General features: G+C 35.6%; 1 protein-coding gene across 1 annotated transcript in view; it reads right to left on the bottom strand.

Moving 5' to 3' along the window:
- ITGB8 (integrin subunit beta 8) overlaps positions 1-25,704 on the bottom strand; it is a 102,529-nt gene that overhangs the window by 34,060 nt on the left and 42,765 nt on the right. Inside the window, exons 3-6 of the mRNA XM_049785707.1 lie at positions 20,335-20,506; positions 7,480-7,726; positions 5,206-5,371; positions 2,908-3,066 (exon numbers count right to left, since the gene is read on the bottom strand). Of these exons, the coding sequence (XP_049641664.1) occupies positions 2,908-3,066; positions 5,206-5,371; positions 7,480-7,726; positions 20,335-20,506 (744 nt within the window). The remainder of the gene's footprint in view (positions 1-2,907; positions 3,067-5,205; positions 5,372-7,479; positions 7,727-20,334; positions 20,507-25,704) is intronic.

Raw genomic sequence — 25,704 nt, 5'->3', positions numbered from 1 at the left:
TAGGCCATTATCTTTGATGAACACAGATGGAAAGATCAACAAAATGGGAGCAAATAAAATTAAACAATTCATAAAAATGCATCATGGAAAAATTATAATATATCTACTCAATCGCATACTACAGTTGTTAAGAAAAATGAAGTCATGAAGTATGTTTACACATGAATAAACATGGGACTCATATGCTTAATGAAATTAGTTTGAGGGAGAGGGATAGACAATTATTGAACTCATCTTTTTGATTTAAGAATGGAAAACTTTCATAAAAGATTCATACCCAAAGATAATAGAAATGTTGGCTGGTAAGTTCAGGTAAGAAAAAGAAAATATTACCATGAATGTTATAGTTGGAATAATAATAATAACAAGAACTGAAAATTGAAAAAAGTAAAGTGATATGTATTCCCAAGTAAGAGTATTTCAAACTAGGTATTAGGTTAGCCTAATAGAATAAAAGAGGGGATAAAGAGGAGAAGAGAGATTGAGGAGGAGTTGGAGGTAGCAAAGGAGGAAGAGGAAAGAAGCAATTTGCTTGTCTAGAGAAAGGCAGGGACTGGATGGTTGGAAGGGTGGGTGGGGGAATAAAAGAGGGGACATCAGTGGCAGAAAGTGTGCACTGCTAAATGATGGTGTATATTATATGGCTGAAACCCAACAATGAATAATTTTGTAAGTACACTGATTAAATAAAACAATTAATAATAATATAAATAAAAGAGGGGAGGAAGAGAAAAAAGTGGAAAGAGTCTGCTCTAGGGGTAGACGGGGGAGGGATGGACAGGAGGGTAACTGGGGAAATTGGTGTTAGAAAGTGAACACTAATGAAATGATGGATATTAGAACATTGTATGATTGAAACACGACTATCTAAAATGTTTTAACTCTTAATCTCACAGTAATTTAATTAAAATTTAATTTAATTTAACTCTTGATCTCAGAGTAATTTAACTAAAATTTTAACTCTACTGTTTAGTTTCCAAACTATGAGTGAGATGTCTTGGTTCATCATAATATATTCACCAAGCCCTTAATTTTTAAAATAACCTACTTTTTCTAGGTAGCACAATGCCAGTCCTTGGTTCAATAACCATGTACTAGAGGTAATTTATGTTTTAATATATTGACTCCATTCTTGTAGAAGACATCAAATCTTTGCAAAGCTCAGCAATATAAAAATCAATGTGGAATAATTAGTAAGGGTGCTAATGTTCAGTATAACCCAAGGTTGGCAAAATTCCCATTATTACAACAGCTTAACTATTTGGTCCTAACTGCTTAGATTTTGGGGGTTTATTCAAATAGATCTTGGATATCAAGAAAAATTTACAGAAATAGAAGCTCATTCTAATAATTGTCAGAACATCTAAAAGTGCCAGTGCCAGATATAAATGATGCTTTGTGCAGTTGATTTTTTCACATATAGAACTAGTTGATGCTGGGAAACATGGGAAAGTAGGATTTCATATTTAAAGACCTGATTCACTAACTCTTAGAAAGGAATCATATACCCACTAATTAAAAAGGAAGTAAGCTTAATTATAGAAAAATTTCAGAGAGAAGTGGGGTGCAAAATATTAGACACATGAGTTGTTTACTTCTTTATTTCCCTGTCTCAAGATTCTACTTTTATCTGTGAAGATTCCTACAGAAATACAAACACTTTCTTTTTTACAAAAACTGGAAGACAGTAAATTTTATAAAGACAAAATATATAGTAATGTATTTTCTATATATTTTATATATATATATTTTCTATATATTTTCTTTTAAGGTTCTTCAGTTTATATAAAAAAGTAAAGTCTTACATCAATTTATTTTTTTAAACTAGTCAGATGTGATGGTGCTTTATGGGGCCAGTCAGTGCTTAGAATCACACTTAAGGCCTTAGACACGTGAGCATGTTCACTTCCATTTGAGCTATATCCCTGATCTCTTTTATTTTTATAAATAAGAATATTTCATAGCACATCAGAAAATAAGATACTAAGTGTTTTTAAAGTATTAAGCTTTGTATTTTATTGATGAGCATCAATAATTTTTTAATGATTTTATCCTTCCACTGTTCTTTCTATTGGTTTATTCTATCCTGCACCTTTTTTATTTTAAAAGAAAACAACACTTAATTCTATTTTTATTTTATTTTTATTTATTTGCTTTGGGCCATACGCTGTGGTGCTTAGTGCTTACTCCTAGCTTTGTGCTCAGGAATCACTCCTGGCAGGCTTAGGGGATCATATGGGGTGCCAGGGATGAAACCTTGGTTAGCTACATGCAAGGCAAGTGTCCTTCCAACTGTACCATTGCACTGCCCCCACCTATTATCCTATTATGCTTCTTTGAGTCTACTCCCCACCCCATGCTTCTTCCTTTTGCTTTCATTTACTGTTATGATGCCCAGTGATCACACACACACACACACACACACACACACACACACACACACACACACTTGGGTAAGGTGCTCATTCACTTGATACTGATGCTTTCTGGGAAATCACACACTTGATTGTGGGATTCTCACTGAGGTTTGCTGTAGTGATCACACACGATCCCTGGAAGTATTACACACTTCCTATTTGCAGTGTCTCATGTTTTTAATTGCAGACCTACTCAACCACGGAGTTCCCACACTTCACTTTAACTTCCCAAATACATCTGACTATGCACAAGAAACTAAAATTTTTGCAATGCTGGAAATCCCAAAGATCAGGCATGTTGGGACTATACTTGCCTAATGACACCCGGGATAGAACTCGTATCTTCTGTTTGCAAGAAGGGCATTTGAAAGCCATTGGACCATGCTCTTCAGAGCCCATCATTAGGTCATTCTTGTTATTATTAAACTGACCATTGAAAATTAGACTTTAAACAAGAGACAGCAATAACTAAATGACATTGCTACATTACCATGCTTGTTGACCTCACATAGACATTGTTTTTCAGGTGACAGTTGCCATCATTCGGCACCACTATGCCTGCCAATTTGCTATCAAGGGCAAGATGAGATGTTTGGTCAGTCATCACCAACAGTAGCCGCTTAGCTTCTTTCCGCCATCCAATATGACTCTTAAAATAAATAGGGAATTAGATCTTGAACAGTAAGAGATCTGTACTATTGTTTTTATCCCAGGTAAATTTTATGTTTGAGCTAGCAAAGATTAAATCTGACTAGAATTATATGCATAACTCTAATACTACATCATAAATTATATTGACATTTATTATCAATTTTAATAAACTGTGTTCTAGTTAGTGAGTTCTTGTGTTCTTCCAGGAGAACAACAAGCCAGGTTTACAAAGTGCAAAATACCCAACTTGACTAAAGTGAGGCAATTTCAAGAGCTTCTGGTTCTTACTTGGAGAGTGATGTGTGCAAAGACAAAGTCTTCAGAAAGAATTTATTCTATTCCTTTTCTCTTTTTTTGCTTATAGCTCTCTACTAATTTAGTCCCTATGTCCTGAACACATACCATAAGAAAAACATTGATGATGAACCAGAGATAGGAACTTTAATGCAATATTTGCAATATTTTCACTCCATTAAGTTTAGGAAAAATAAAAGTTTTGAATTCTTGGGGAATTAATTCTGTTGCGGAGCAAACGTTTTTCTCTTTCTTCTCTTTCTTTCTTTCTTTCTTTTTTTTTTTTTCTTTCTTTCTTTCTTTTCTTTTTTCTTTTTTCTTCTTCTTCTTCCTTCTTCCTTCCTTCCTTCCTTCCTTCTTCCTTCCTTCCTTCCTTCCTTCCTTCCTCCCTTCCTCCCTTCCTCCCTTCCTCCCTTCCTTCCTCCCTCCCTCTCCTCCCTCCTCCCTCCCCCTCCTCCCTCCCTCTCTCTCTTCTCTCTCTCTCTCTTTTCTTCTCTCTCTTCTTTCTTTCTTTCTTTCTTTCTTTCTTTCTTTCTTTCTTTCTTTCTTTCTTTCTTCTTTTTTCTTTCTTCTTTCTTTCTTTTCTTCTTTCTTCCTTCTTCCTTTCTTCCTTCCTTCTTACTTCTTCCTCCCTTCCTCCCTTCCTCCCTTACTTCCTCCCTTCCTTCCCTCCTCCCTCCTCCTCCCTCCCTCCCTCCCTCCTCTCCCTCTCCCTCCCTCCCTCCCTCCCTCTCTCTCTCTCTCTCTCTCTCTCTCTCTCTCTCTTTCTTTCTTTCTTTCTTTCTTTCTTTCTTTCTTTCTTTCTTTCTTTCTTTCTTTCTTTCTTTCTTTTTCTTTCGTAAAAGCAGAGAAATAATTCACAAGCAGTCAGTCAAAGTTTCTTTAGAGTCAGCTTGCTTTTATTCCATGGCCTTTTTCTGCCATATGCTTTTCCTCACACGTGCTTCTCTGCTACGCCTTCTCTGTTCCTCTCTCTCTGCCTTTTTTTTTTTTTTTGCTTCTTTCTTTTGCATCCTCTCAGCAAACTCTTTTATTCTTTATTTAAAACAGCCTATTCCATCCCAGATGTGGGCGGGTCTGATCATGCAGGTGGGATTAACATCTCAAAAATCTCAAAAGAAGAGATTGCATAGGGCCGGAGAGATAGCATGGAGGTAAGGCGTTTGCCTTTCATGCAGGAGGTCATCGATTCGAATCCCGGCGCCCATGTGGTCCCCCGTGCTGCCAGGAGCAATTTCTGAGCCTGGAGCCAGGAATAACCCCTGAGCACTGCCGGGTGTGACCCAAAAACCAAAAAAAAAAAAAAAAGAGATTACATAAACAGGAAGTAGGGGGAAGGGTTACCTTACAATATATTTAAAAATATCTCCATAAAAGTATAGTAAATCAACAATATATCAAGAGAATCATTTATGAAGACCAAGTGCAATTCAATCCGGGATACCAAGATATATTGTACACAATTCATATAATATTTCACAACAAAAATAAGATGCACATAATCCTATCAATAGATGTTCAAAACTAATTTGAGAATATCCAATATACAGTCATGTCAAAAATCATTCAATAAACAGAGATCCCCAAGGTCATTCATGCAAATGTTCCTTTTCTTTCTTTCCTTCTTCCTTTCTTTTTTTAGGGGAAGGGGTCACACCCAGCAATGCTCAGAGGTTACTCCTGACTCCATGCTCAGAAATTGATCCTGGTAGGCCCAGGAAACCATATGGGATGTTGGGATTCAAACCATGTCCATCCTAAATTGGCTGCATGCAAGGCAAACACCCTACTGTTGTGCTATTTCTCCGACCCCACAAACATTTCTTAATATAAAACTTCCTACCTCACAAACAGCTGCCTGCAGCATGGCATCAAAACCGCCCTCAGGAGTATCTATATTTCCAGAAATCTTTTGTCTGTGAACCGCTTTTTCAAATTCTGTGATGTTCTCTGTTAAAGAAAGCACATGGATGTACCCATGGGGAGGCATACAGTCTAAGTTGTAGTCACTAAATGGAAAAGAAGAGAAAAGAATGAAATTCACATTTTGTTCTGTTAGATTTTATTCTTTTAAAAAACTCTAAACGTAAAATTCTATTGTTTGTATGATAAAGGCATCCTTTTATTTTTCTTTTGCCAATTAAGTTTTTTTTTTTTTTTTTTTTGGTTTTTGGGTCACACCTGGCAGCGCTCAGGGGTTACTCCTGGCTCTACACTCAGAAATTTCTCCTGGCAGGCTCAGGGGACCATATGGGATGCCGGGATTTGAACCACCATCCTTCTGTGTGCAAGGCAAATGCCCTACTGCTGTGCTATCTCTCCACTCCCTCAATTAAGTATTTTTATAGAAGTATTTTTATACTTTATAAATTAGAGAAAAATTAGATAGTGGCATTTCTTTATAGCAAATAGGGATATAATGATTTCATATTCAAGAATAAAGAATCATTAAACTTACTTATTTAATATAACACAAAAGGGCTTCAATATAATAAGTACACATGAGAAGATAAGTGCTGTCTTTAATGTTCTATCATAGTGAATCAAGAGCTAGGTCTCAAAATTGTTTTTGGAAATGAGTAATTGAAAGTTGTAGACTATTGTGAAGTATTTTTAAATATCATTTAAAGGGAATTTTAGTGTGGAATTATTGGTTAATAATCAATTTTACTAAGATTATTTGTGAGAATTGTCTGGTATCTAAAAGGTGAGAAGAATTCCTCCAGGTTCATTCAGGGATAATCAAAGGTAGCATCAGAAAACTCAAATTCTACTAAGACAACAGATACAGCGCTGTTTCAGTAAATTCAGGTGATTGGAGCCTAATTGGGCAATGTCTGGAAGTATGAAAGAAGTTAAATACAATGTTTTGTAAATAAAAACAACCTGTTTATTTATAAATTTAACTGGCAAACTGGAATACCGTTTAAAAATAAATCCCTTCAATTTAAAGATAAGATTTCTTTTTACTTTGAGATATATGTATTTATAACCAAAAATCCAAGATAGGAGGAGGAAATGTTTTATACAGGCATAGTCTCAACTTTAAACCAACTTTATTTTATAACCTGAGCTGTCCATGAAGTTTCATCATAAGTAGCATAAATATAAACACATTCATAGAAAAATAGATGCAGTATTAGCAACATAAGCTAGACCATCTAATTCCAATACATTTTTGACAATAAAAATGGGGGAAAATATATTCTATGACTTCGGCAACTGAAATGAGGGTATCAATGTCAGAAAGGGATGGAAGAGAAGGTCCACTTAGGACAGTAGTGAAAGAATGTTGATATTTGGTGTAGGTCAGGGGTCTCAAACTCGCGGCCTGTGGGCCGTTTGTGGCCCTCTGTACAACATTTTGTGGCCTGCGGCCGACCTTAAATATCGCAGTATTTGCGATTAATCAGTTACCATATAATCGCAATAAAAATCGTATTAGTAAGAAAAATACCGCATTAAACATTTGCATACCCCGAGCAGTTCCGTTCGGGGTATGCAAATGTTTAATGCGATTTTTTTTCTTACTAATGCGATTTTTTATTGAGAATATTCGGTAAGCGAAATCCCTTATGCGGCCCTGCCTCACCCCGAATTTGCCTCCTGGTTTGAGACCCCTGGTGTAGGTCATGGTGTGGTAAGATATATAAACATTTACCTGCTTATAAATTAATGTCACCTAACTCAACTAAAATAATAGATATATATTTTTCAAAGGTATCAATATCAACGATAGCTTGAATATTGAATTTACTTGATTATTGAAATTACTTGTGTTTCTGTTTTTCTGTTTTTTATGATTAAAAAGAAGTGAATGACAGCTGAAGAAATATAAATCCAAGCTAAAGATAATCTAAGTTTTGAGATAGGTACACACCTTTTCTTTAAATATTTCACTGATTTAATAAACACAATATAATCAATCAGTAATATGCATAAAAAGTAAATTTTATAAGAAAAAGGTTCAGTTGGGGCTTAAGCTAAAGCATGGTAGGTAGAACATTTGTCTTGCACATAGCTGACATGGTTTGGATTACCAGATGTAGCCCCAAAACAAGACAAAACTAAAAAGGATTCACTAAAAATTATGAGAACAACATCAAACACTTGATACCTGCATTGGTTATGGATTCTTTCTGGGTGTATGCTAATATATGGTGAGACAGTTTTATCGACGTAGGACCCAAATCCAAGGCGAAAGTCATGGGAAAAATGTGCCATTTTTTTAGATAAATCATTTCCAACTGAATTTAATTTTTCAATATTATTGTGCATTGATGCTGAAACATCAACCAGATAATAAAGATCCACAGGATATTTCTTCAGAAGATGAATTTTCAGCATGAAGTTAGCTTCAGCTCCTATTTTAAAGGAAGACACACAGGACATGCACAATTACAATACATGCATAATTACTTTGTCAATCAAGTCCCCAGACTGTAGTACATTATAACATTTTTTAGCAATACACAAAGCAATCTAAAGTCACAAAATTTATGTAACTCCATTAACATTAAAGGCTATAGTGTTGTTGACACAGTTGGTCATAATATTTCAATAAGGATGAGTCAAAGGGGCACAGCAAAGAAGGTGTTAGAGTGGCATTTTTGCATAGGCCCAGCAAAATATAGGGGGCATGGAAAGGAAAAGCCTTGACCTAAATACAAGGAGACCTTACCCCTGAAGTTTTCTGGCATACTCAACAGTACCACATTGAAGGCCTAGGTTTTGTAAGGGACAGCATTTATTCAGCTCATTGTAGATGCTGAAAAATAGTTGTTGAGCAGGGCTCACAAAACCCCATTTTTTAAAACACTTCCAGTAAAGCCTCAAAAACTTGGGAAGAGAAGTTGGGTTGTGCAGTTCATTCCAGTCAGATCTCTTCTTCATTCAGGAGTTGGACTGTTTCTAGAGAGTATAGTCAGCTCTGCTTTCTAGTATAGACGAGGCTTTACGCAGTGGAAGTGTCATGCAATTGGGTGAAGAATTTTATCTTAGGAGAATGTTAGAATCTAAAATAATAAGATAGAACCAGGTTGATCAGTAATGTGAAAAGTAATTTGAACTTGGGGAGCATGATTTATGTGGAGGGACTTGTGTGAGTCTACATTTAAAATGAATTAACAAATTTAACAAATCGTTAAACCAGACTTAATGTCTGTTAGGCACTTCACAATGGAGATGTCACTGTAACTTTCGAAGGATGAATGGCTGTTTTCACAACTATTGGGAAATAAACAAAGATCAGGTTACTGTGCAGGTCTTTGGTTATCTCAGCAAAAAGGTATTCTGTATAATATCAGCACGGAACAGTATAACCAAATTCTAGACACACAGGGACTCACAGTCCAAACAAACTGCAAGAAAAGCCTGGTATATCTGGTTTCCACAAAGAAAAGAGCACTCAATAGCCCGCCCAAAAACTTAGGATGGGAAAGGTACAGGCTGATTTTGTATTATATTAATGCTGATATTATGCACATGCCTGACTCAGTTTGATCCTATGATCTCATATTTTCCTCGAGTGCAGCCAGAAGTAATTTCTGAATGCAGAGCCAGTAGTAAACTCTGAACATCATAGGTTGTGGTCCCAAAAAACAAAAGAAACAAAACAAAACAAAAAAACCCAAACAGAAACAAAATCACACACACACACACACACACACACACAAATCCAAAAACACTAACAAAAAACCTTCAACACTGGGATTTTTCTATGACATTCTAGCTCTAAAACGTGCTAGCTCAAGGTAAGTAGCTTTAAATAAACTGACTATAAAGGGGAAAGATAGCACAGCGGTAGGGCATTTGCCTTGCATGTGGCTGACCCAGGAGGGACCAGGTATCTGCTATTGCTTAAGAAATAATACAGTGGTTGGTTATGATGAGCTTTAGTAAAATCTATACTAATTTTTTTTTAGGTGTCAGCCATCTTTTTTTTTTTAATATGATTTTTATTTTGATCATCGTGGCTTACATATTGTTGACAATATTATTTTAGGTACATATTTACATAAAAGCAAGGGGGATTCCCATCACCAGATTGTCTTTACCTATACCTCCATTTTTGTCCTCCCTCCCATTTCCTCTTCCCTCACCCTCAGGGCGGCTAGAATATGTGGTCCCCTCTGTATCTGACCCACTACCTAGTAGTCTTGCACCTGTTTGGTCTTGATGTCTCCCTTATTTCCCCCTCTAACTGGAGGTAGGACTAGTTAGTTCAAGATACATGGTTTTGTTTGAAAAAGAGAAAAGAAATAAGCTGGGGTAAGAGACTAATATGCCGAAAATGTGCGGAATCCTTCTAGGGGCTCTCATTAACGCTTTGAGAGATCAAGGAGATAAAGAAGGTGAAACACTCCCCCCGTACCAAAAGAAGTGTCAAATATCCAGTGAGGATTCCGGCTATATCGATTAGCACCACAAAAAAAAACAAGCAAACGGAAAAAAAAAACAAAAAACAAAAAACAAAAAACAAAGAAAAACAGACAAACAAAAACAAAAAAGAAACAAACAAAAACAAATCAAAACAAAAACCGCTATGGTCTTGAAATAAGAAACATGGCATAGCACATAAAGAAAGGAAAGAAAAGAAGAGAAAAAAAAAAAAGTATAACTGGGGACAACAATTTCAATAATCACACCCAAACAGAAATCTACCAAAGATAGGTAGGTAAATAAAAATAATAATAATAATAAAAAATGAAGATAAAAAATAATATATATATAAAAAAATAACCGATGTTTTGTACTTTTTTTATTTTTGTTTTTTCCCTCCTGCCCTGGCACAGTAAATATTGGGGTCATTCAAAGAGGAATTCACTTGGCCTAAGAAATATGGGGTTTCTCCGTCCTTGGAGTATATTGTCATGGGATCAACTATAGACTCTGCTCAGGATCATTTATTTTCCCGGTGGTGCTTTTGTGGTGTGTGGAAGACTTCTGCCCTGTCCTGTGTGATACAATCAGACCTCTGTGTCTAGAGGTCTCTTTATCTGCACGGATCCTGAGGTGGGACTTATGATGAAGTCAGTCTTTGTGGTTCTTGAGGTTCCGTTCCTTCAGTGTCATTTTAATCCATCTTCTGTGGTTGGAGATCTTGGTCTTTGTGTTGAACCTGGGATGGCGCCTAGGATAGCGTCTTTCTTTGTGCTTCCCAAAGCCCCATTCCGTTACAATTGTCTCTGCCAGACCTTTGGAACTGGGGATCATAAGTATTGTGCAGGTCATAGTTCACACCCTAAACTATGGCTTTTTTATTGGTCCCAAGATATATACAGTCTGGTCATGGTTCTAGCAGCCAGTCCTCTATACTAATTTTAAGTAAAGTTGAAAACTTCATTAACTTTAATATTGCAATGAAAGAAGTATTGTCATATAGGGTAGTATATTTAAAAAGATTCTTTTAACTATTTAACCAAAAATTTTTCTCAAAAAAACAAAAAAATAGAAGTAATATATTTCCTCCTTCCATCTCTCAAACAAATTCTGTATTTAATCTCCCAAGAAATGCAGAAATATGCTGGGTCTTCTTTCTCTTTTCTGTGCAACCTTGGCCTTTCTGTGCTCAAGGATTCTGAAAAGAAATTGGCTTCCCTTTCTTCCTACTATTTTTTGAACTAAGACCATTTAACTAAAAAATGAACATTTATTTAATATTTGATACTGAAAAACTAATTTTTTTTTTTTTGGTTTTTGGGCCACACATGATGACATTCAGGGGTTACTCAAGGCTATGTGTAGAATTAAATAATTAACGATGGGGCTGGATGGTGGATGATGCCATCCAGCCCACATGGCTCTGCAACCTCCATGCAGCCGGCGAGTTCCAGGCCCAGGTGAAATCACTCACACGCAGGCTTCAGGAAGAATCATCTTTATTTATGCCCTAGCCACCACAGGTGTGTGGCCTATGTCAACCTTTCAAGCATTCAGCAATATTTTGCTAGCCCTGCATCTTATCTCCTGTTAGCCATCTTCCCTTTGGGCTCCATGCGGCCCAAAGATCCAAAAGCCAGGAAGCCAAGCCGGGCCAAGAGAGAAATGGCAAAAAGGGCAAAAAGGGCCGAATCCCTTTCGTCCCAGGCTTATCTAACTTTTTCCCGACCCCTCCCAGGAATGGGAGGTCTTGCAGGTAGGGTCACACCTATTATCCGGTTAAGACCCCTCCCAGAAATGGGTGGGTCTTAGGGTACACCACATTTCCCCCTTTTTTAAATATTTTCATGCGCCAACGTAATAAAGTGAAAATTAATATACCAGCCCTTTTCAAAAACATATCATTTGCAAAATATACTTTACACCTGTAACCTAAAATTCTATTAATGCTTTTTTACCAAGCACTATTTCGGAACTTTCATGTTCCTATATTTTTAAACTATATTGGGGGAACTTCACTGTTCCTATATTTTTCCTATACACAAGTACTTCAGCATACATGCATAGCATACATTTTAAAAACAGGCTAAGTACATTAAAATACACAGTAAAACATTTTGCAATTGAAAATATTAACTTTGAAAGACAACAAAACACATTTAAATCATAAAGAAAATGACTAAGACAAAGATGCAGGTGGTTAGAAATTAGATGTTAAAATGGGCTAATTTGTATTACCTCCCTTATATTTTTATTTTTTAACCACTAACTAATTAAAACTTATTCCATCACCAACTATGAGTAAAATATTACTACCCACTAATTTTCTACACCTAAAACCATAGTTTAGATTAATTTGTCCCACGCTGATCTCACCACGTGGCTTTTGTAAACTTTTAAAGTTCAGATGTTGGTTTGTCCCACGCTGATCTTACCACGTGGCTTTCTTCCGTAGTTCCAGGCTCCGCTGCCGGTTTGTGATCTGGAGCGTGGATTCCAGGTTTTTCGCTTTTCCGGGCAAAGCTGAGCCCAGCCAAGCCGATCCCAGCCGAGATTCCAGCCGAGCTGAGCCCAGCCGCTTGGAGCTTTTCGCAGCTTTTTTTTTTTTTTTTTCTTTGGGCGCACTTTGCAAGCAAGTTTTCGGCCACTTTTCTGATGCTGGAGGGGCTTCACCGCTGCCTTATTTTTCCCTCCGGGCGCACTTTGGAAGCAGCTTATGGATGTTCAGAGTTTCAAGTGATTTAAACTAAAAGTTCAGTTCGAAATTTCCAAAGTCGAAATCCAAATTCAAGCCAAAGGTCATTTTTAGAAAATTAGTCCACTTTAAATACAGTCTTTTTTCTCCTCGTTTCCAATTTAGACTTTTAATAAGTTTTTGAAGAGGCCGAGGTTTTTGGTTTTTGTAACAAAGTTTTAGTTTTGGGCCTTGGCCAGAGGTGGTGCAAGCTTTCACCTCTCTTGTTTTAATGGCCTTTGAACCCCCAGATGGGGTGTCGGCCATTTTTAAAATTGGTTGCACGTGGCCCAGGGTTTTGGGCTCAGTGCACCCGACAAGAGCCAAAATTAAACTGAAAAGCAGAAATGTTACCATTGTTGCTGGTTTCTTGGGTCCAGGATTCAGGTCAAAGTTCGGAGCGCCAGATGTTGCATTAAATAATTAACGATGGGGCTGGATGGTGGAGGATGCCATCCAGCCCACATGGCTCTGCAACCTCCATGCAGCCGGCGAGTTCCAGGCCCAGGTGAAATCACTCACTCACACGCAGGCTTCAGGAAGAATCATCTTTATTCATGCCCTAGCCACCACAGGTGTGTGGCCTATGTCAACCTTTCAAGCATTCAGCAATATTTTGCTAGCCCTGCATCTTATCTCCTGTTAGCCATCTTCCCTTTGGGCTCCATGCGGCCCAAAGATCCAAAAGCCAGGAAGCCAAGCCGGGCCAAGAGAGAAACGGCAAAAAGGGCAAAAAGGGCCGAATCCCTTTCGTCCCAGGCTTATCTAACTTTTTCCCGACCCCTCCCAGGAATGGGAGGTCTTGCAGGTAGGGTCACACCTATTATCCGGTTAAGACCCCTCCCAGAAATGGGTGGGTCTTAGGGTACACCACAGCTATGCACTTAGAAATTTCCCATGGCTCGGGGGACCTTGTGGGATGCCTGGGGATCTAACTGTGGTCCATTCTAGGTTAGCACATGCAAGGCAAACATTCTACTCCCTGTGCCACTGCCCCAGCCCCTGAAAAACTATTTTTTATAATATTAGATCATTATTTAATACCAGGCACTAAAATCAACTCAAGATGGATTAAAAAGTTGAAAATTTGGGACACTGGTGATGGGAATGTTGCACTGGTGAAAGTGGGTGTTCTTTATATGATTGAAACCCAACTACAATCATGTTTGTAATCAAGTTGTTTAAATAAAGATAACAAATATTTAGATATATGGCATTTGAAAACAAAACAAAAGAAAACCAAAATCACAAAATAATGAGAATAAAATTAAGGTGACACACATCTATACAGAGAGATACATATAGAAATATATAGTGGACTCAACTCCATTGGCAAGGAAAAGGCAAAAATAAAATAACATCAAATTTTCTAAAAAAATTTAGTGAAACAATAACCATAAGCATAAATGTATATGTTGTGGGGTTACAGTGTTACTATCCACTTAAATGCTTTCTTTTGGTTTTCTCTGCATCTTTTATTTTATTTTTAATACTTTATTTATCATCATGGTTACAAACATTCACAATTGAGTTTTTATCCATAAAATGCACACCCCCTTCACCAGTGCAACATTTCCCTGTCACCAATGTCCCCTAGTTTACCCCTTCCCTGTCTTTGAGATAGGCATTATATTAAGGTTTTTGTTTTTGGTTCACACTTGGTGGTGCTCAGGGGTTACTCTTGACTTTTCTTTAGGATTTTTGGCTTCCTTTTATGTAGAAATGATTTTTGTTATTTTTTTCTTAATATTTGCTGCAGGAAAAACTTTCAGAGTTGCACAAACCATTATCTGGATTATTTAAAATGCATCCTAACAACTTTTACTTATTTGAGCTATTCAAACTGATATTGGGAGTAGCCTTAAGTAGGTCTCAATTTTCCCCTAAGTCCTCTTTCTTTCTTTATGTCACAAACTCTCTTTTTTCTCTTATGACAAATTGAAGAAAATCAGGATTTGAGCCTTTATAATCTTAGGTGTGTAGGTGGTAGCATAAATATTTTAGAACTAGATGATATGTTTCCTTTTAAAATGAGAAAATAAGTTCTCTTTACTGTGAAAAAGAAATCATAAGTACAAATATATATATATATATATATATATATATATATATATATATATATATATATATATATATATATATATATATATATATATGGCTTTTAAAATGTTGTGTCAAAACATGCTCGAAATAGTGTTTAGTTATAAGATATTTGAGTGGCTCTATAAGTACTAAAGCTAAATACTGCATAAAGAATAAACAGTACTTAATATAATATTGCTTATCCTTTAATAATGATAGTATTGCTAATAATTACAAATATACACTGCACACATACTATATACTAGTACTAAAATTTTTGATCACTATTTTACATGAATTATTTCACTAAAAATATTTTAGCACTAATAGTATGCACATCCACACATCTTTTCTCAGTTGTACTTAAGACATGGCTGCCTGCATATAACTTCACAGTGATGATGAGCAAATATACTGTCCTATCTCTAGATACTTATTTCTCATACAGTTCTATTCAAATTATCTTTTTTTTGGGGGGGGGTTTGGGTCATGCCCAGCAGCACTCAGGGATTATTCCTGGCTCTATGCTCAGAAATCACTCCTGGTAGGCTCAGGGGACCATATGGGATGCCGGGATTCAAACAACCGACCTTCTGTATGCCAGGCAAATGCTTTACCTCCATGCTATCTCTCCAGCCCCCTCAAATTTTCTTTAACATCATCTTTCATCCCAGTTCTCATGGCACCCCATTAAGGACTATTCAGGTTTAATTAAAAATTAATTAACTTGGGGCTGGCGTGGTGGCGCTAGAGGTAAGGTGTCTGCCTTGCGAGCGCTAGTTTAGGAAGGACCACGGTTCGATCCCCCGGCGTCCCATATGGTCCCCCCAGCCAGGAGCGACTTCTGAGCGCATAGCCAGGAGTAACCCCTGAGCGTCACCGGGTGTGGCCCAAACCCTCCCAAAATTAATTAACTTAATTTTTAATTAATTAAAAACTATTCAGGAGGCTGGAACAGTGGCACAAGCAGTAAGGTGTTTGCCTTTTTTGGGCCACACCCAGCACCATTCAGGGGTCACATCTGGTCTGCACTCAGAAATCAACTCTGACAGGCTTGGATACCACTTGCACCACTGATCCAGCCCCTAAAATAACAATTTTTTAAAATCTCATTTAACATATGATTATATTTTATATGTGTATTTTATATAGTTCTAATAGCAATATAAAATTTTATCCACTATTTAACAAATGTTATTGGAAAATTAAAAATTATTAATGGATGCTACATTTTTTTGGGGCGGGGTCACACCCGATAGATCTCAGGGGTTACTTCTGGCTCTGCACTCAGAAATTACTCCTGGCAGGCTCGGGGGGGGGGGGGCATATGGGATGCTAGGATTCGAAGCATCATTGTTCTGAATCGGCTGCATTTAAGGCAAACACCCTACTGCTGTACTATCTCTCTGACCCAACTTTTATTCAGATAATTAAAAATGATATTTTTAGAAAGAAAAATAAATCAAAATCAATATTAGAGAAAAATATAGCCAGCATGCATTGTATCACAACCTTGTCTTGATTTATGTCATAGAAGAAAAGAGTGGACCAGAGAGATACATAGTACAGAAACTACACTTTTTATCTTACATGCAACTGACCCAAATTTTATTCTCTGACACTGCAGATGATTCCCTACATGACATAGAGTTAGGAGTAAACACTTGACATCATTGTCTGTGGGCCAAAAAAACAAAAAAACAAAAACAAAAACAAAAAACCAACACCTAAAAATAAATAAATGAATAAAGACTTGAATCATGAGTGGTCTTAATGCATAGAGTTAGTAAATAAATCTTTAACTATATATGTTGATATATCTTTGATCCCAAATCATTTTTGATGACATTATTAATCTAATTGAACAATTTTCTATATATGTAGATTATAAAATATAATTTTGTTCTGTGTTGGAAAGATAACTTGTACCAATGAACTATCTTCCACACAAAAATTCAAAGAGTGGGAAATGGATTAATTTCAACCCTCATACCACACCTACACAGATATAGATATATAGATATAGATATTGATATATGGATATATATTCATCTCAAGAGAGCTGAATTCTTATCTAATGCTTTTAGAGCATATAACAATATGCTTTTCTTCTACTTTTGACAAATTGAGATGAAAAAATATTTTAATTAATTAACCTTCTCTATTTTTTTAGGTTATATTAGCTTTAAATTAGATATTTTGTTAATATTTTTCTTATATAATAGTATAACTTAATTGGCTAAACTGCTATTAAAGATTTGATATAGATATTTAGGTAAATTTGTACAAAATGAGTAGTTTGTAGGTTTCAAAAATGTATAGGGTAACCTTTATTCTTCTCATGGGAATAATATATTCTTTGAAAATTTGAGTGAATGTTAAATCTTTTCTTCCAATAAAAATATTTAGACCTAATATCTTTAGTGAGTATTTTCAAACATTTTTTGTTTTTGTTTTGGAGTCACACCTGGTAGTGCTCAGCGATAACAACTTTCTCTGCACTCAGGAAACACTCCTGGGGGTTCTCAGGAGACCATCTGAAAGCATGTTAACTACTATACAATTTTGCCAGCCCCTTATTTTAATTTTGTTATTAATTTTATAATTTTCTAATTTTCTCTTGTTTTCATATGGTAATTTATTTTTGTTGTCCTTAAATCTTTATTTGAATGCTTGATTCATTTTTGTTCATTTTCTTTAATAATTAGAGGCATAATTTTGTTTTGTTTTGTTTTGTTTTGGCCACACCCAGTGATGCTCAGAGGTTACTACTGGCTATGCACTCAGAAATCTCTCTGGCTCAGGGGACCATATAGGGTGCCAGGGATCAAACTGAAGTCCATCCTGGGCAGCCATGTGCAAGGCAAACAACCTACCATTGTGATAGCGCTCTGGCCCCAGAGACATGATAATTTTTTTTTTCTGAGAGCACCCAGTTACATCTTCATATATGTTGCTATTCTTAGGCTATGAATATTCTTTTTATAAATAGCATATTAATGAGAAATGTTCCTTAGGTTTTTTTTTGTTATTTATTATCTTGCATTGTCTTCAAATTTTATTTCATAGTACTAAGATAAATTGGCCTAAGCAAAGTTTTAAGAGTTCAGTTTTATTGCCTAGAATAGATTTATTTTTTAAAATATTTTTAAGAATGTATATACCTGGGGCCGGGAAGGTGGCGCTAGAGGTAAGGTGTCTGCCTTACAAGCGCTAGCCAAGGAACGGACTGCGGTTCGATCCCCCGGCGTCCCATATGGTCTCCCAAGCCAGGGGCGATTTGTGAGCACATAGCCAGGAGTAACCCCTGAGCGTCAAACGGGTGTGGCCCAAAAACCAAAAAAAAAAAAAAAAAAAAAAGAATGTATATACCTATGCATGGGGCCAGAGAGATTAAGCATGGATGTAAGGCATTTGCCTTGCATGCAGAAGGATGATGGTTCGAATCCTGGCATCTCATTTGGTCCCCTGAACCTGTCAGGAGCGATTTCTGAGTGTAGAGTCAGGAGTAACCCCTGAGCGCTGCTGGGTGTGACCCAAAAAACAAAAAACAAAACAAACAAACAAAAAAAGAATGTATATACCTATGCATATATATTTTTAAAAATTATGTTAAATACTTTGAACTGAATTATCTTCCCAAACATTATATATTTAGGTTCAAGATTTGAAAGCAATACATTATAGGGACCTTTGGGAACTTATCAATTTAACAGGAATTTGTGTGTTGTGAAATCATGATAAGATTATTTTCCTAAGAAGTAGCACCCCCAAATCTCTTTTTTCTTACTCTCTGTATCTTTCTAACATTGTTTATATATAGCTCAGCCAGCACATTGATCTTGAACTTACTAGCTTCTAGAATTGTGAGAAAAGTTTTGTGGTTAAACCACATATGAAATGATATTTTGTTATGCCCGCTCAAACAGACTTAAGGCATTGCATTTATTAATTAAATTGTTTCTTTAACATAATTTCCATTTACTCCAACTTGAAATATTTTGAGGCCTGAAAAAAAAACCCTATTTTGAAAATCCTAGTGAAAGAAAAATTGACTGTAGAAAAATAAGAATCTTGCAACTGGATGAAAGATTTATAATAAAGATAACCTGAGTAACGTTTTCCCAAATTCGAGTCTGAGCTGGAAATATTGCTGGGCTTGTCTGAATTATAAAGTTGGCATATAATGAGTTACATGTGTTGCACTTATGAATGTTCATTTAACCTTAGAGGGAACATTGCTGGGATTATGATGCTGAAGAACCCTGTGCATGAATCCAGATAACATTGTTTCTGGAAAGATGGAAATGTGCTTGAGATAAGGAATAAGAAGCAGCTTCAGGAAAATACCCTGGTAGGCCCAAGTAACTAGACAAATTCAAATAGTTCATTGATTAGAATAAACAGTAAGCAAAAAAATAAATCATTAGAGATGGCTGTAAATCTCTAAAAATGTCTGTATGCAAGAACACTATCACACGTACTAAATTATAATTAGTTTAGAGAAAAAAAGCATATGTCCCCTTTTCTATGAAAGAAAGAATTAACCATGTATTTTTTGCTTGTTTGTTTTGGGACCACAGCAGGTGAAGCTCAGGGGTTACCTCTGACTATGTGCAGAAATCGCTCCTGGCTTGGGGGACCATATGGGATGCTGGGGATCAAACCCAGGTCCATCCTGGGTCAACAGCATGCAAGGCAAACACCCTACTGCTGCAGTATCGCTCGGCCCTTTAATCATGTATTTTTAAAATAAAAGAAGAAAATGGCATAACCTTATAACTTACTTTCATTTTAGTACATTTACTTCTAAATGGTGCTCATATATATCCATATTAGGTTGTATAATTGTTGTATGTGGTGATGAGCCCAGTTTTAATTGGCACCTAGTTACATATCTAGTGCCAGGAAAGCAATGGTGCTTTGTTTTTCTGTTAATCAGAGTCTGGAATAGTTTATCTTTGGAATAGGGAAGGAGTGTGACAATACAGTTATTTTAGAATTTAACTACAGGACAAGACCACCCAGGATGAAATAATAAAACTTAATGGTGATTACATACTAGTTAAGTTAAATGCTTCTAATTCAGAGGTGGAGATCTGTCTTCCCCAGCTTATCATCAGTAGTTTTTCCCTGAGCTTCTCTAGGACTGGATTAAAATAAGTAATGTCTAATAGGTTAGAGTGTATGCTAAATGAGTGAAATAAAATGTATGTAAGAACAAGTACAACGGAAGGAGGAAAGATCTGAGTTGATCTGAGGGGAATGCCATAAAAGCAGCCCAAGGCAATTATCAAAATAAGTGAATTATAGTTGTGTTTAAACGCTTATCACAAAGGATGAACTTAATTTATATTTCCTATATATTGTTCAATACATTTATAAATTCTGAAGTACCTATGAAATATTTACCATCCAGCATGAGTGTGCTAGGCATAGATAAAACATTGAAAAAACATGAGTGTGCTATGCATTGGAAAAAAAATAGAATGGAATTAAAACATTCTTTCTTCATTGCTGGCAATGATGTAGGAACACAATTCTACTACAGTGTAATCAAGTTTGAGAACACATCCAGTGTGGTTATGTTTGTAGAAAATGTTCAAGCCCACACAGCTAGCTAGCTATAAAAATAATAAAGACTGAAATTGTGATTTAAGATTCCAAACCTACTGTCATTTTGACGCCAATGGGACTATCTACCACAGAATAGCAAATAAAAGTAAGCAAACGCAAATATAATTTCAAATTCAGTAGTTTCATAGATTTATCTACCTGGACGTAGCTGGAGGAAGACTTCTCCGGGAGTCACTTGGGTATTAACTTCATTTTCGTTTGGTATTACACGCACGGATGGATATTCAATTGACTCAATCAAGCAGCCTTTGCGTATTAAATTGGAAACAGTATCACAGCGTTCACTCTTTGAGCCACTTGAAATAAAATCCTATTTAAAAACAAGGAAAATCAGTGATATTTTAGTGTTAATTACAGCTAAATAAAACCATATAACAAAGATCGCAAATAAACAATCAAAGGCATTGCAGAAATTGTATAAAGTTTCAAGATAATAGCATTATTTCCTAGAATAGATCTGACAAATTTGTCTTATAAGGCTTAAGTTCCTAAATTTTATTTTAAAAAATGAAAATAACTATTAAGGAGAAAATATATACTATTCTAAATATTGTTACCCAATCAGAATAAAATTATATCAATTTAATAATTTCTAAATATATTACTTTCGAGAAACTTCTTCAAAAGAAAATTTATCCATAAAAATCCATTAGGTGGTTCAAATATGATTTCTAGTTATGTTTATTATGTGCTATTATGTTTGGAATATGAGACAAAACTCTTAGAAATCACATAATTAATTTCAGTCATTGGAGCCTCATCATGACTAATTAGGATTCATTCCACAGATGCAAGAATGGTTTAGCACACAAAAGTCAAACAATATAATACATCATATCAACAAAGTAAAAACAAAAGTAAAGCAAAAATCATACAAACATATCAGTAGATGCAGATAAAGCATTTCACATGGTCAAGAACCCATTCATGATAAAAAAAAAAAACTCTCAACAAGATGAAATATGAAGGAACTTTTCTCAACACCATCTACCACAATCTTATGGCAAACATTATACTCAATGGGAAAAATGAAGAAAATAAAAGTCTTTTACCTAAGATCTGGCATGAGACAATGTTGTCCCCTCACCAGACCTATTCAATATATTCTGGAAGTAACGTGCCATTGAAATTAGGCAAAAAGAAAAAAATATAGCAAGAGATCAAGACAGGAAAGGAAGAAGTGAAGCACTTCACTGTTTGCGGTGACATGATAGATATTTAAAAAATAAAGACTCTACAAAAAAACGTTCTAGAACCAATATAACTAAAAAGTAAAGTGGCAGGCTAAGAAATTAATACACAAAAATACATGGCTTTTCTATATAAAAATGACAGAAGAGACTTTTTTTGGTTTTGTTTTGTCTTTTTTGTGCCACACGCAGTGGTACTCAGGGGTTACTACTTGCTCTGTGCTTAGAAATGCTTCTGGTTTGGGGGATCATAAGGGACGCTGGGGATAGAACCCAGGTCCATCCTGGGTAAGCCACATGCAAGGCAAAAACCCTGCCATTGTGCTACCACTCTGGCCTCAAAAAAGAGACTCTCTTTGAAAAAAAAATCCTATACACAATTGTGCCTCAGAAAATCAAGTACCTTAGAGTCACCTTTAGTAAAGAAATGAAAGACCTATACAAAGAAAAGTAAAAAAATACTACTTAAAAAATGAAAGCCAAAAGGAAATAAAGACATATACCCTGCTCGTGGATTGGGAAGATCAACATCATTAAAATGACAATACATTCCAAAGCTTTGTATATTTTAGTGTAATTCTTCTAACTATACACATGACCTATTTCAAAAAAGTGGATCAAACACTTCTGTATTTCATTTGGAACAATAAACTCCACAAATAACCAAAAACCAAAGTCCTTGGGAAAAAGAAGATGAAAATTATAATTTTGCCCAACTTTAAACTATACTATTTGGCAGCAGTCATTAAAAAAGTATGGTATTGTAATAAAGACATACTCTCAGATCAATGAAATAGACTTGAATATACTGAGATTGACCCTCAGGTATATGATCAATTCATTTGTGATAAAAGAGAAATAAATATAAAGTGAAGAAAGAAAGCCTCTTCAGTAATTAAATTGTGAAAAAAGTGAACACAGACTTCTCTTTAAATCCACACACATAAGTCAAATAAAAATGGAGTAAAGACCTTGGTATCAGATCTAAAATTATAAGATACACAGAGAAAAATGTAAAAACAACACTTAATTACATTGTAACTAAAAACTCTTCAAGGAAAAACATCAATGGTCAAACAAGTAGAATCAAAGATAAACAAATAGGATTATTTTAAACTGAGGATCTTCTGCATTGCAAAGGAAATGGTCACTAGGATACAAAAACTACACACAAAATGGCAGAAACTAAACCAATAGTCATCAGATAAGGGGTTATTATCTATGATATACAAGGCACTGATGTTAACAAGAAAAAAATGTAACTCCATCAAAAAATGAGAAAAAGAAAAAGACATTTCCTTAAAGAAGAAGTACAGATGACCAAAGGCACATGAAAAATATATTCCATATCACTAGTCATCAGACATCATAAAGACAGGCACACTTCACAAAGAACAAGAAAACATGCCAGTACTGGCATGTATCTAGGGGAAAGGGACTCTCATTGGCTGCTGGCGGGAATGTAGATTTCTTCATTCATTTTGAGAATAATATGAATATTCCTCAAAAAAACTAGGAATTGAGCTTCCGGTTGAGTATTGCAATATTGCTCCTAGGAACATACCCAGGAACAAAAACAAACAAACAAACAAAAAAACCAAGGAAGGTGCTTACAAGGGGCTGAAAGCTATGAGACTATATCTTAAACTTCTAATTGTGTAACTGAACCTAAGATCTTCAGTACCATTGAACATTGCTGAGTTGGTGATTACATAATGCTGATCCAACAAACTTGTAATTATTAAAACAAATTTAAAATTTAATTAATCTTAGAACCAGAGAGTCTGTAAAGTATAAGCCTCTTGTCTCACATGCTGCCAAACCTATTTTAATCTTTAGCTTATAGTCCCCTAAGCACTGCCAAAAATGATACCTGAGCATAAAGCCAGGAGAAGGTACTGAGCAAAACAGGTATGAGCCAAAAACACAAGAAAAAATAAATTTAACTTATCTTGCTTATCTTGATGGAAAAATTGGTATTTTTTAAAAATTTTATATAACTATTCAGGAATTTTCCTAAAAATCAGATATAGATTGAAAAGTAGAGGCATTATGTTTTATTATATATTTTATAATATTTAATGATGAGCTAAAATTTGGGAGAAGTATATTATATCTCTTGGCCATATACTTATTTCATCTGAAAGATGCTCAGCACTAATGATCAGGAAATGCAAATAAAAAACATGAGCTATTTTCTCATATCAGCGAGATTGGCAGATATCAAAAAGAATAAAAACTACCGGTGTTGGAAATATGGGAAATCTTCTTTTGGGGATAGCAGTTGGAAATGTTGACTGATCTACCTCCCCTCCCCCATTCCCATTTTTTAAACAGTATGGGCAAAAAAAAAAAAAAAAAAGAAAAAGAAAAACCCTTAAGATTTGAGCTTTCCAAAAGAGACTTCCCTTAACACTGAGAAGACTTAACAACAACAACCTGCTTACAGGAAAGGACTTCCTGCATTGCCCTTTCATGGTGAGGTGAAACGAGAAGACACTCCACATCATGACTTCAATGTAGGACATGCAGATTCCAGAATCTTTAATACAGAAACATGATACCAACAACAGAGACTGTGTGAAAAGTGTGTTGGCACTACGGACAATGTCTTGGATCGGACGATAACTTGCCTGAAGCCTAGAGCTGGTCTTATGCCAGGAAACTTCAGGGGTAGGATCTCTTTGTATTTAGGCCAAGGTTATTCCTTTCCATGCCTCTCATATTTTGGTGGGCCTACGCAAACAACAATTGCCACTCTAACACCGTTTTTACTGTGCTCCTTTGACTCTAATCCTTAAAACGCACCCACTTAAAATTTGAGGTTAACTTAAGCTAATATTCATGTACATGGAAATGTAAAAAATACTATGCCTCTAATGTTAAAGGAGTTACGTAAGTTTGATGGCTTGAGATTGCCTTGTGTGCTGTTAAGAAATATTATAATGTGCTACAATCTGGGGACTCGAGGGACAAAATAATCGCACATGGATTCTGTTTTGTTTTATCTTAATGTTCTTTGGCTGAAAGTTCAAAGTTAAGATATCAGCAAGGGGACTTTTTCTGAGAATTATGTTATGGGTGATTGTCCTTCCACTGTAACTTTACTTTGTCCTCTTTCTTTGCATCTTTTGTTCTCATAATTCAAAATAAAAAAAATTAAAAAAAGATTTGAGCTTTCATATAATTCAGCAATATCATTTCTAGTCCAAGAGCCCCAAAGCTCTGACTGGATAAAGAAATTAGAATGCATAGGCATGATGAAATACTACTTCACTATAAGAAAGGATGAAATCATGCCATTTGCCACAAACATTGGAGAAGATCACGATGAGTGATAGCATTCAGAAGAAGTGGGATGATTTCTCGAATACAGGGGATATAAAGAAAGAGAGCAAGAACAGGTTTACAGATGGAGTTATCTGTGATAGTGAGATGTTGGGGAGAGAGGGTGGAGGATGTTCAGGAGAGGAAGGTTTAGTAAAGGGATGAAGAGTAGTCTCAGATAATAGCGTGTGTGAAATAAACTCTGGAGGGATAGTATTGAATGTTGTCACCTTAAAATGCTATTATAGATATATAGCAAATGTGTAAGTCATGTTGACAAAAATATACATCATTTTTAATTGGGGAGTATTTTCCCGTACACAGCTGGTTATTTCTCAATATTTCTTCCTGGCAGTAACTGTTTTCATCTGGTCTTCATCAAAAATAAACCTTTGCATCTGGTGTTCAGTAACAAGTTGATCAGATAAAACAGTTTTAAATCACAAGATTTCAACTGTTTCAAATCGCTGGATTTCTAATATATTAATCATGTGACTAAACATGCTGACCGATCTATCACTGAGTTATAATAGTTTGATTTATGTGCTGAGAAGAAATGGAAATAAGCATCTGTCATCAAAGAGTCTACAAATAATTGCTGAATTTAGTGCTTATGGAGTAAATGTAATTATTATAAGCAATAAATTTAGGTGTATGAGGCTACCACTCATATATATATCAACATGGAGAAAAATGGTAGTTATTCCCATCTGTGGTGATTACTTACATGAGATGGTAGTAGTCAATATATAAAAACATATATATGGGTTTTAATTTAATTTCTTCTCAATGTAGATTGGGGGACTGGCAAACTAAAAGACAGTGGGAAAACATGACCTAATTCTGTGTAGTGCTAATTGCTTATTATAACATTTTATTTTTTATTTATGATGTTAGGGATCATACTCAGGTTCTAATGCATATCTCCTAACAATAAGTCAATTCCTGGTCCACTCTTTACATTTTAGAAGAGTAGAAAACAATACACAGA

This window comes from Suncus etruscus, chromosome 13 (genome assembly GCF_024139225.1).
Source record: "Suncus etruscus isolate mSunEtr1 chromosome 13, mSunEtr1.pri.cur, whole genome shotgun sequence".
NCBI lineage: Eukaryota > Metazoa > Chordata > Mammalia > Eulipotyphla > Soricidae > Suncus > Suncus etruscus.
Note: the sequence above shows the minus strand (reverse complement) of the source record. Positions and strands in the feature narration are given on the sequence as shown.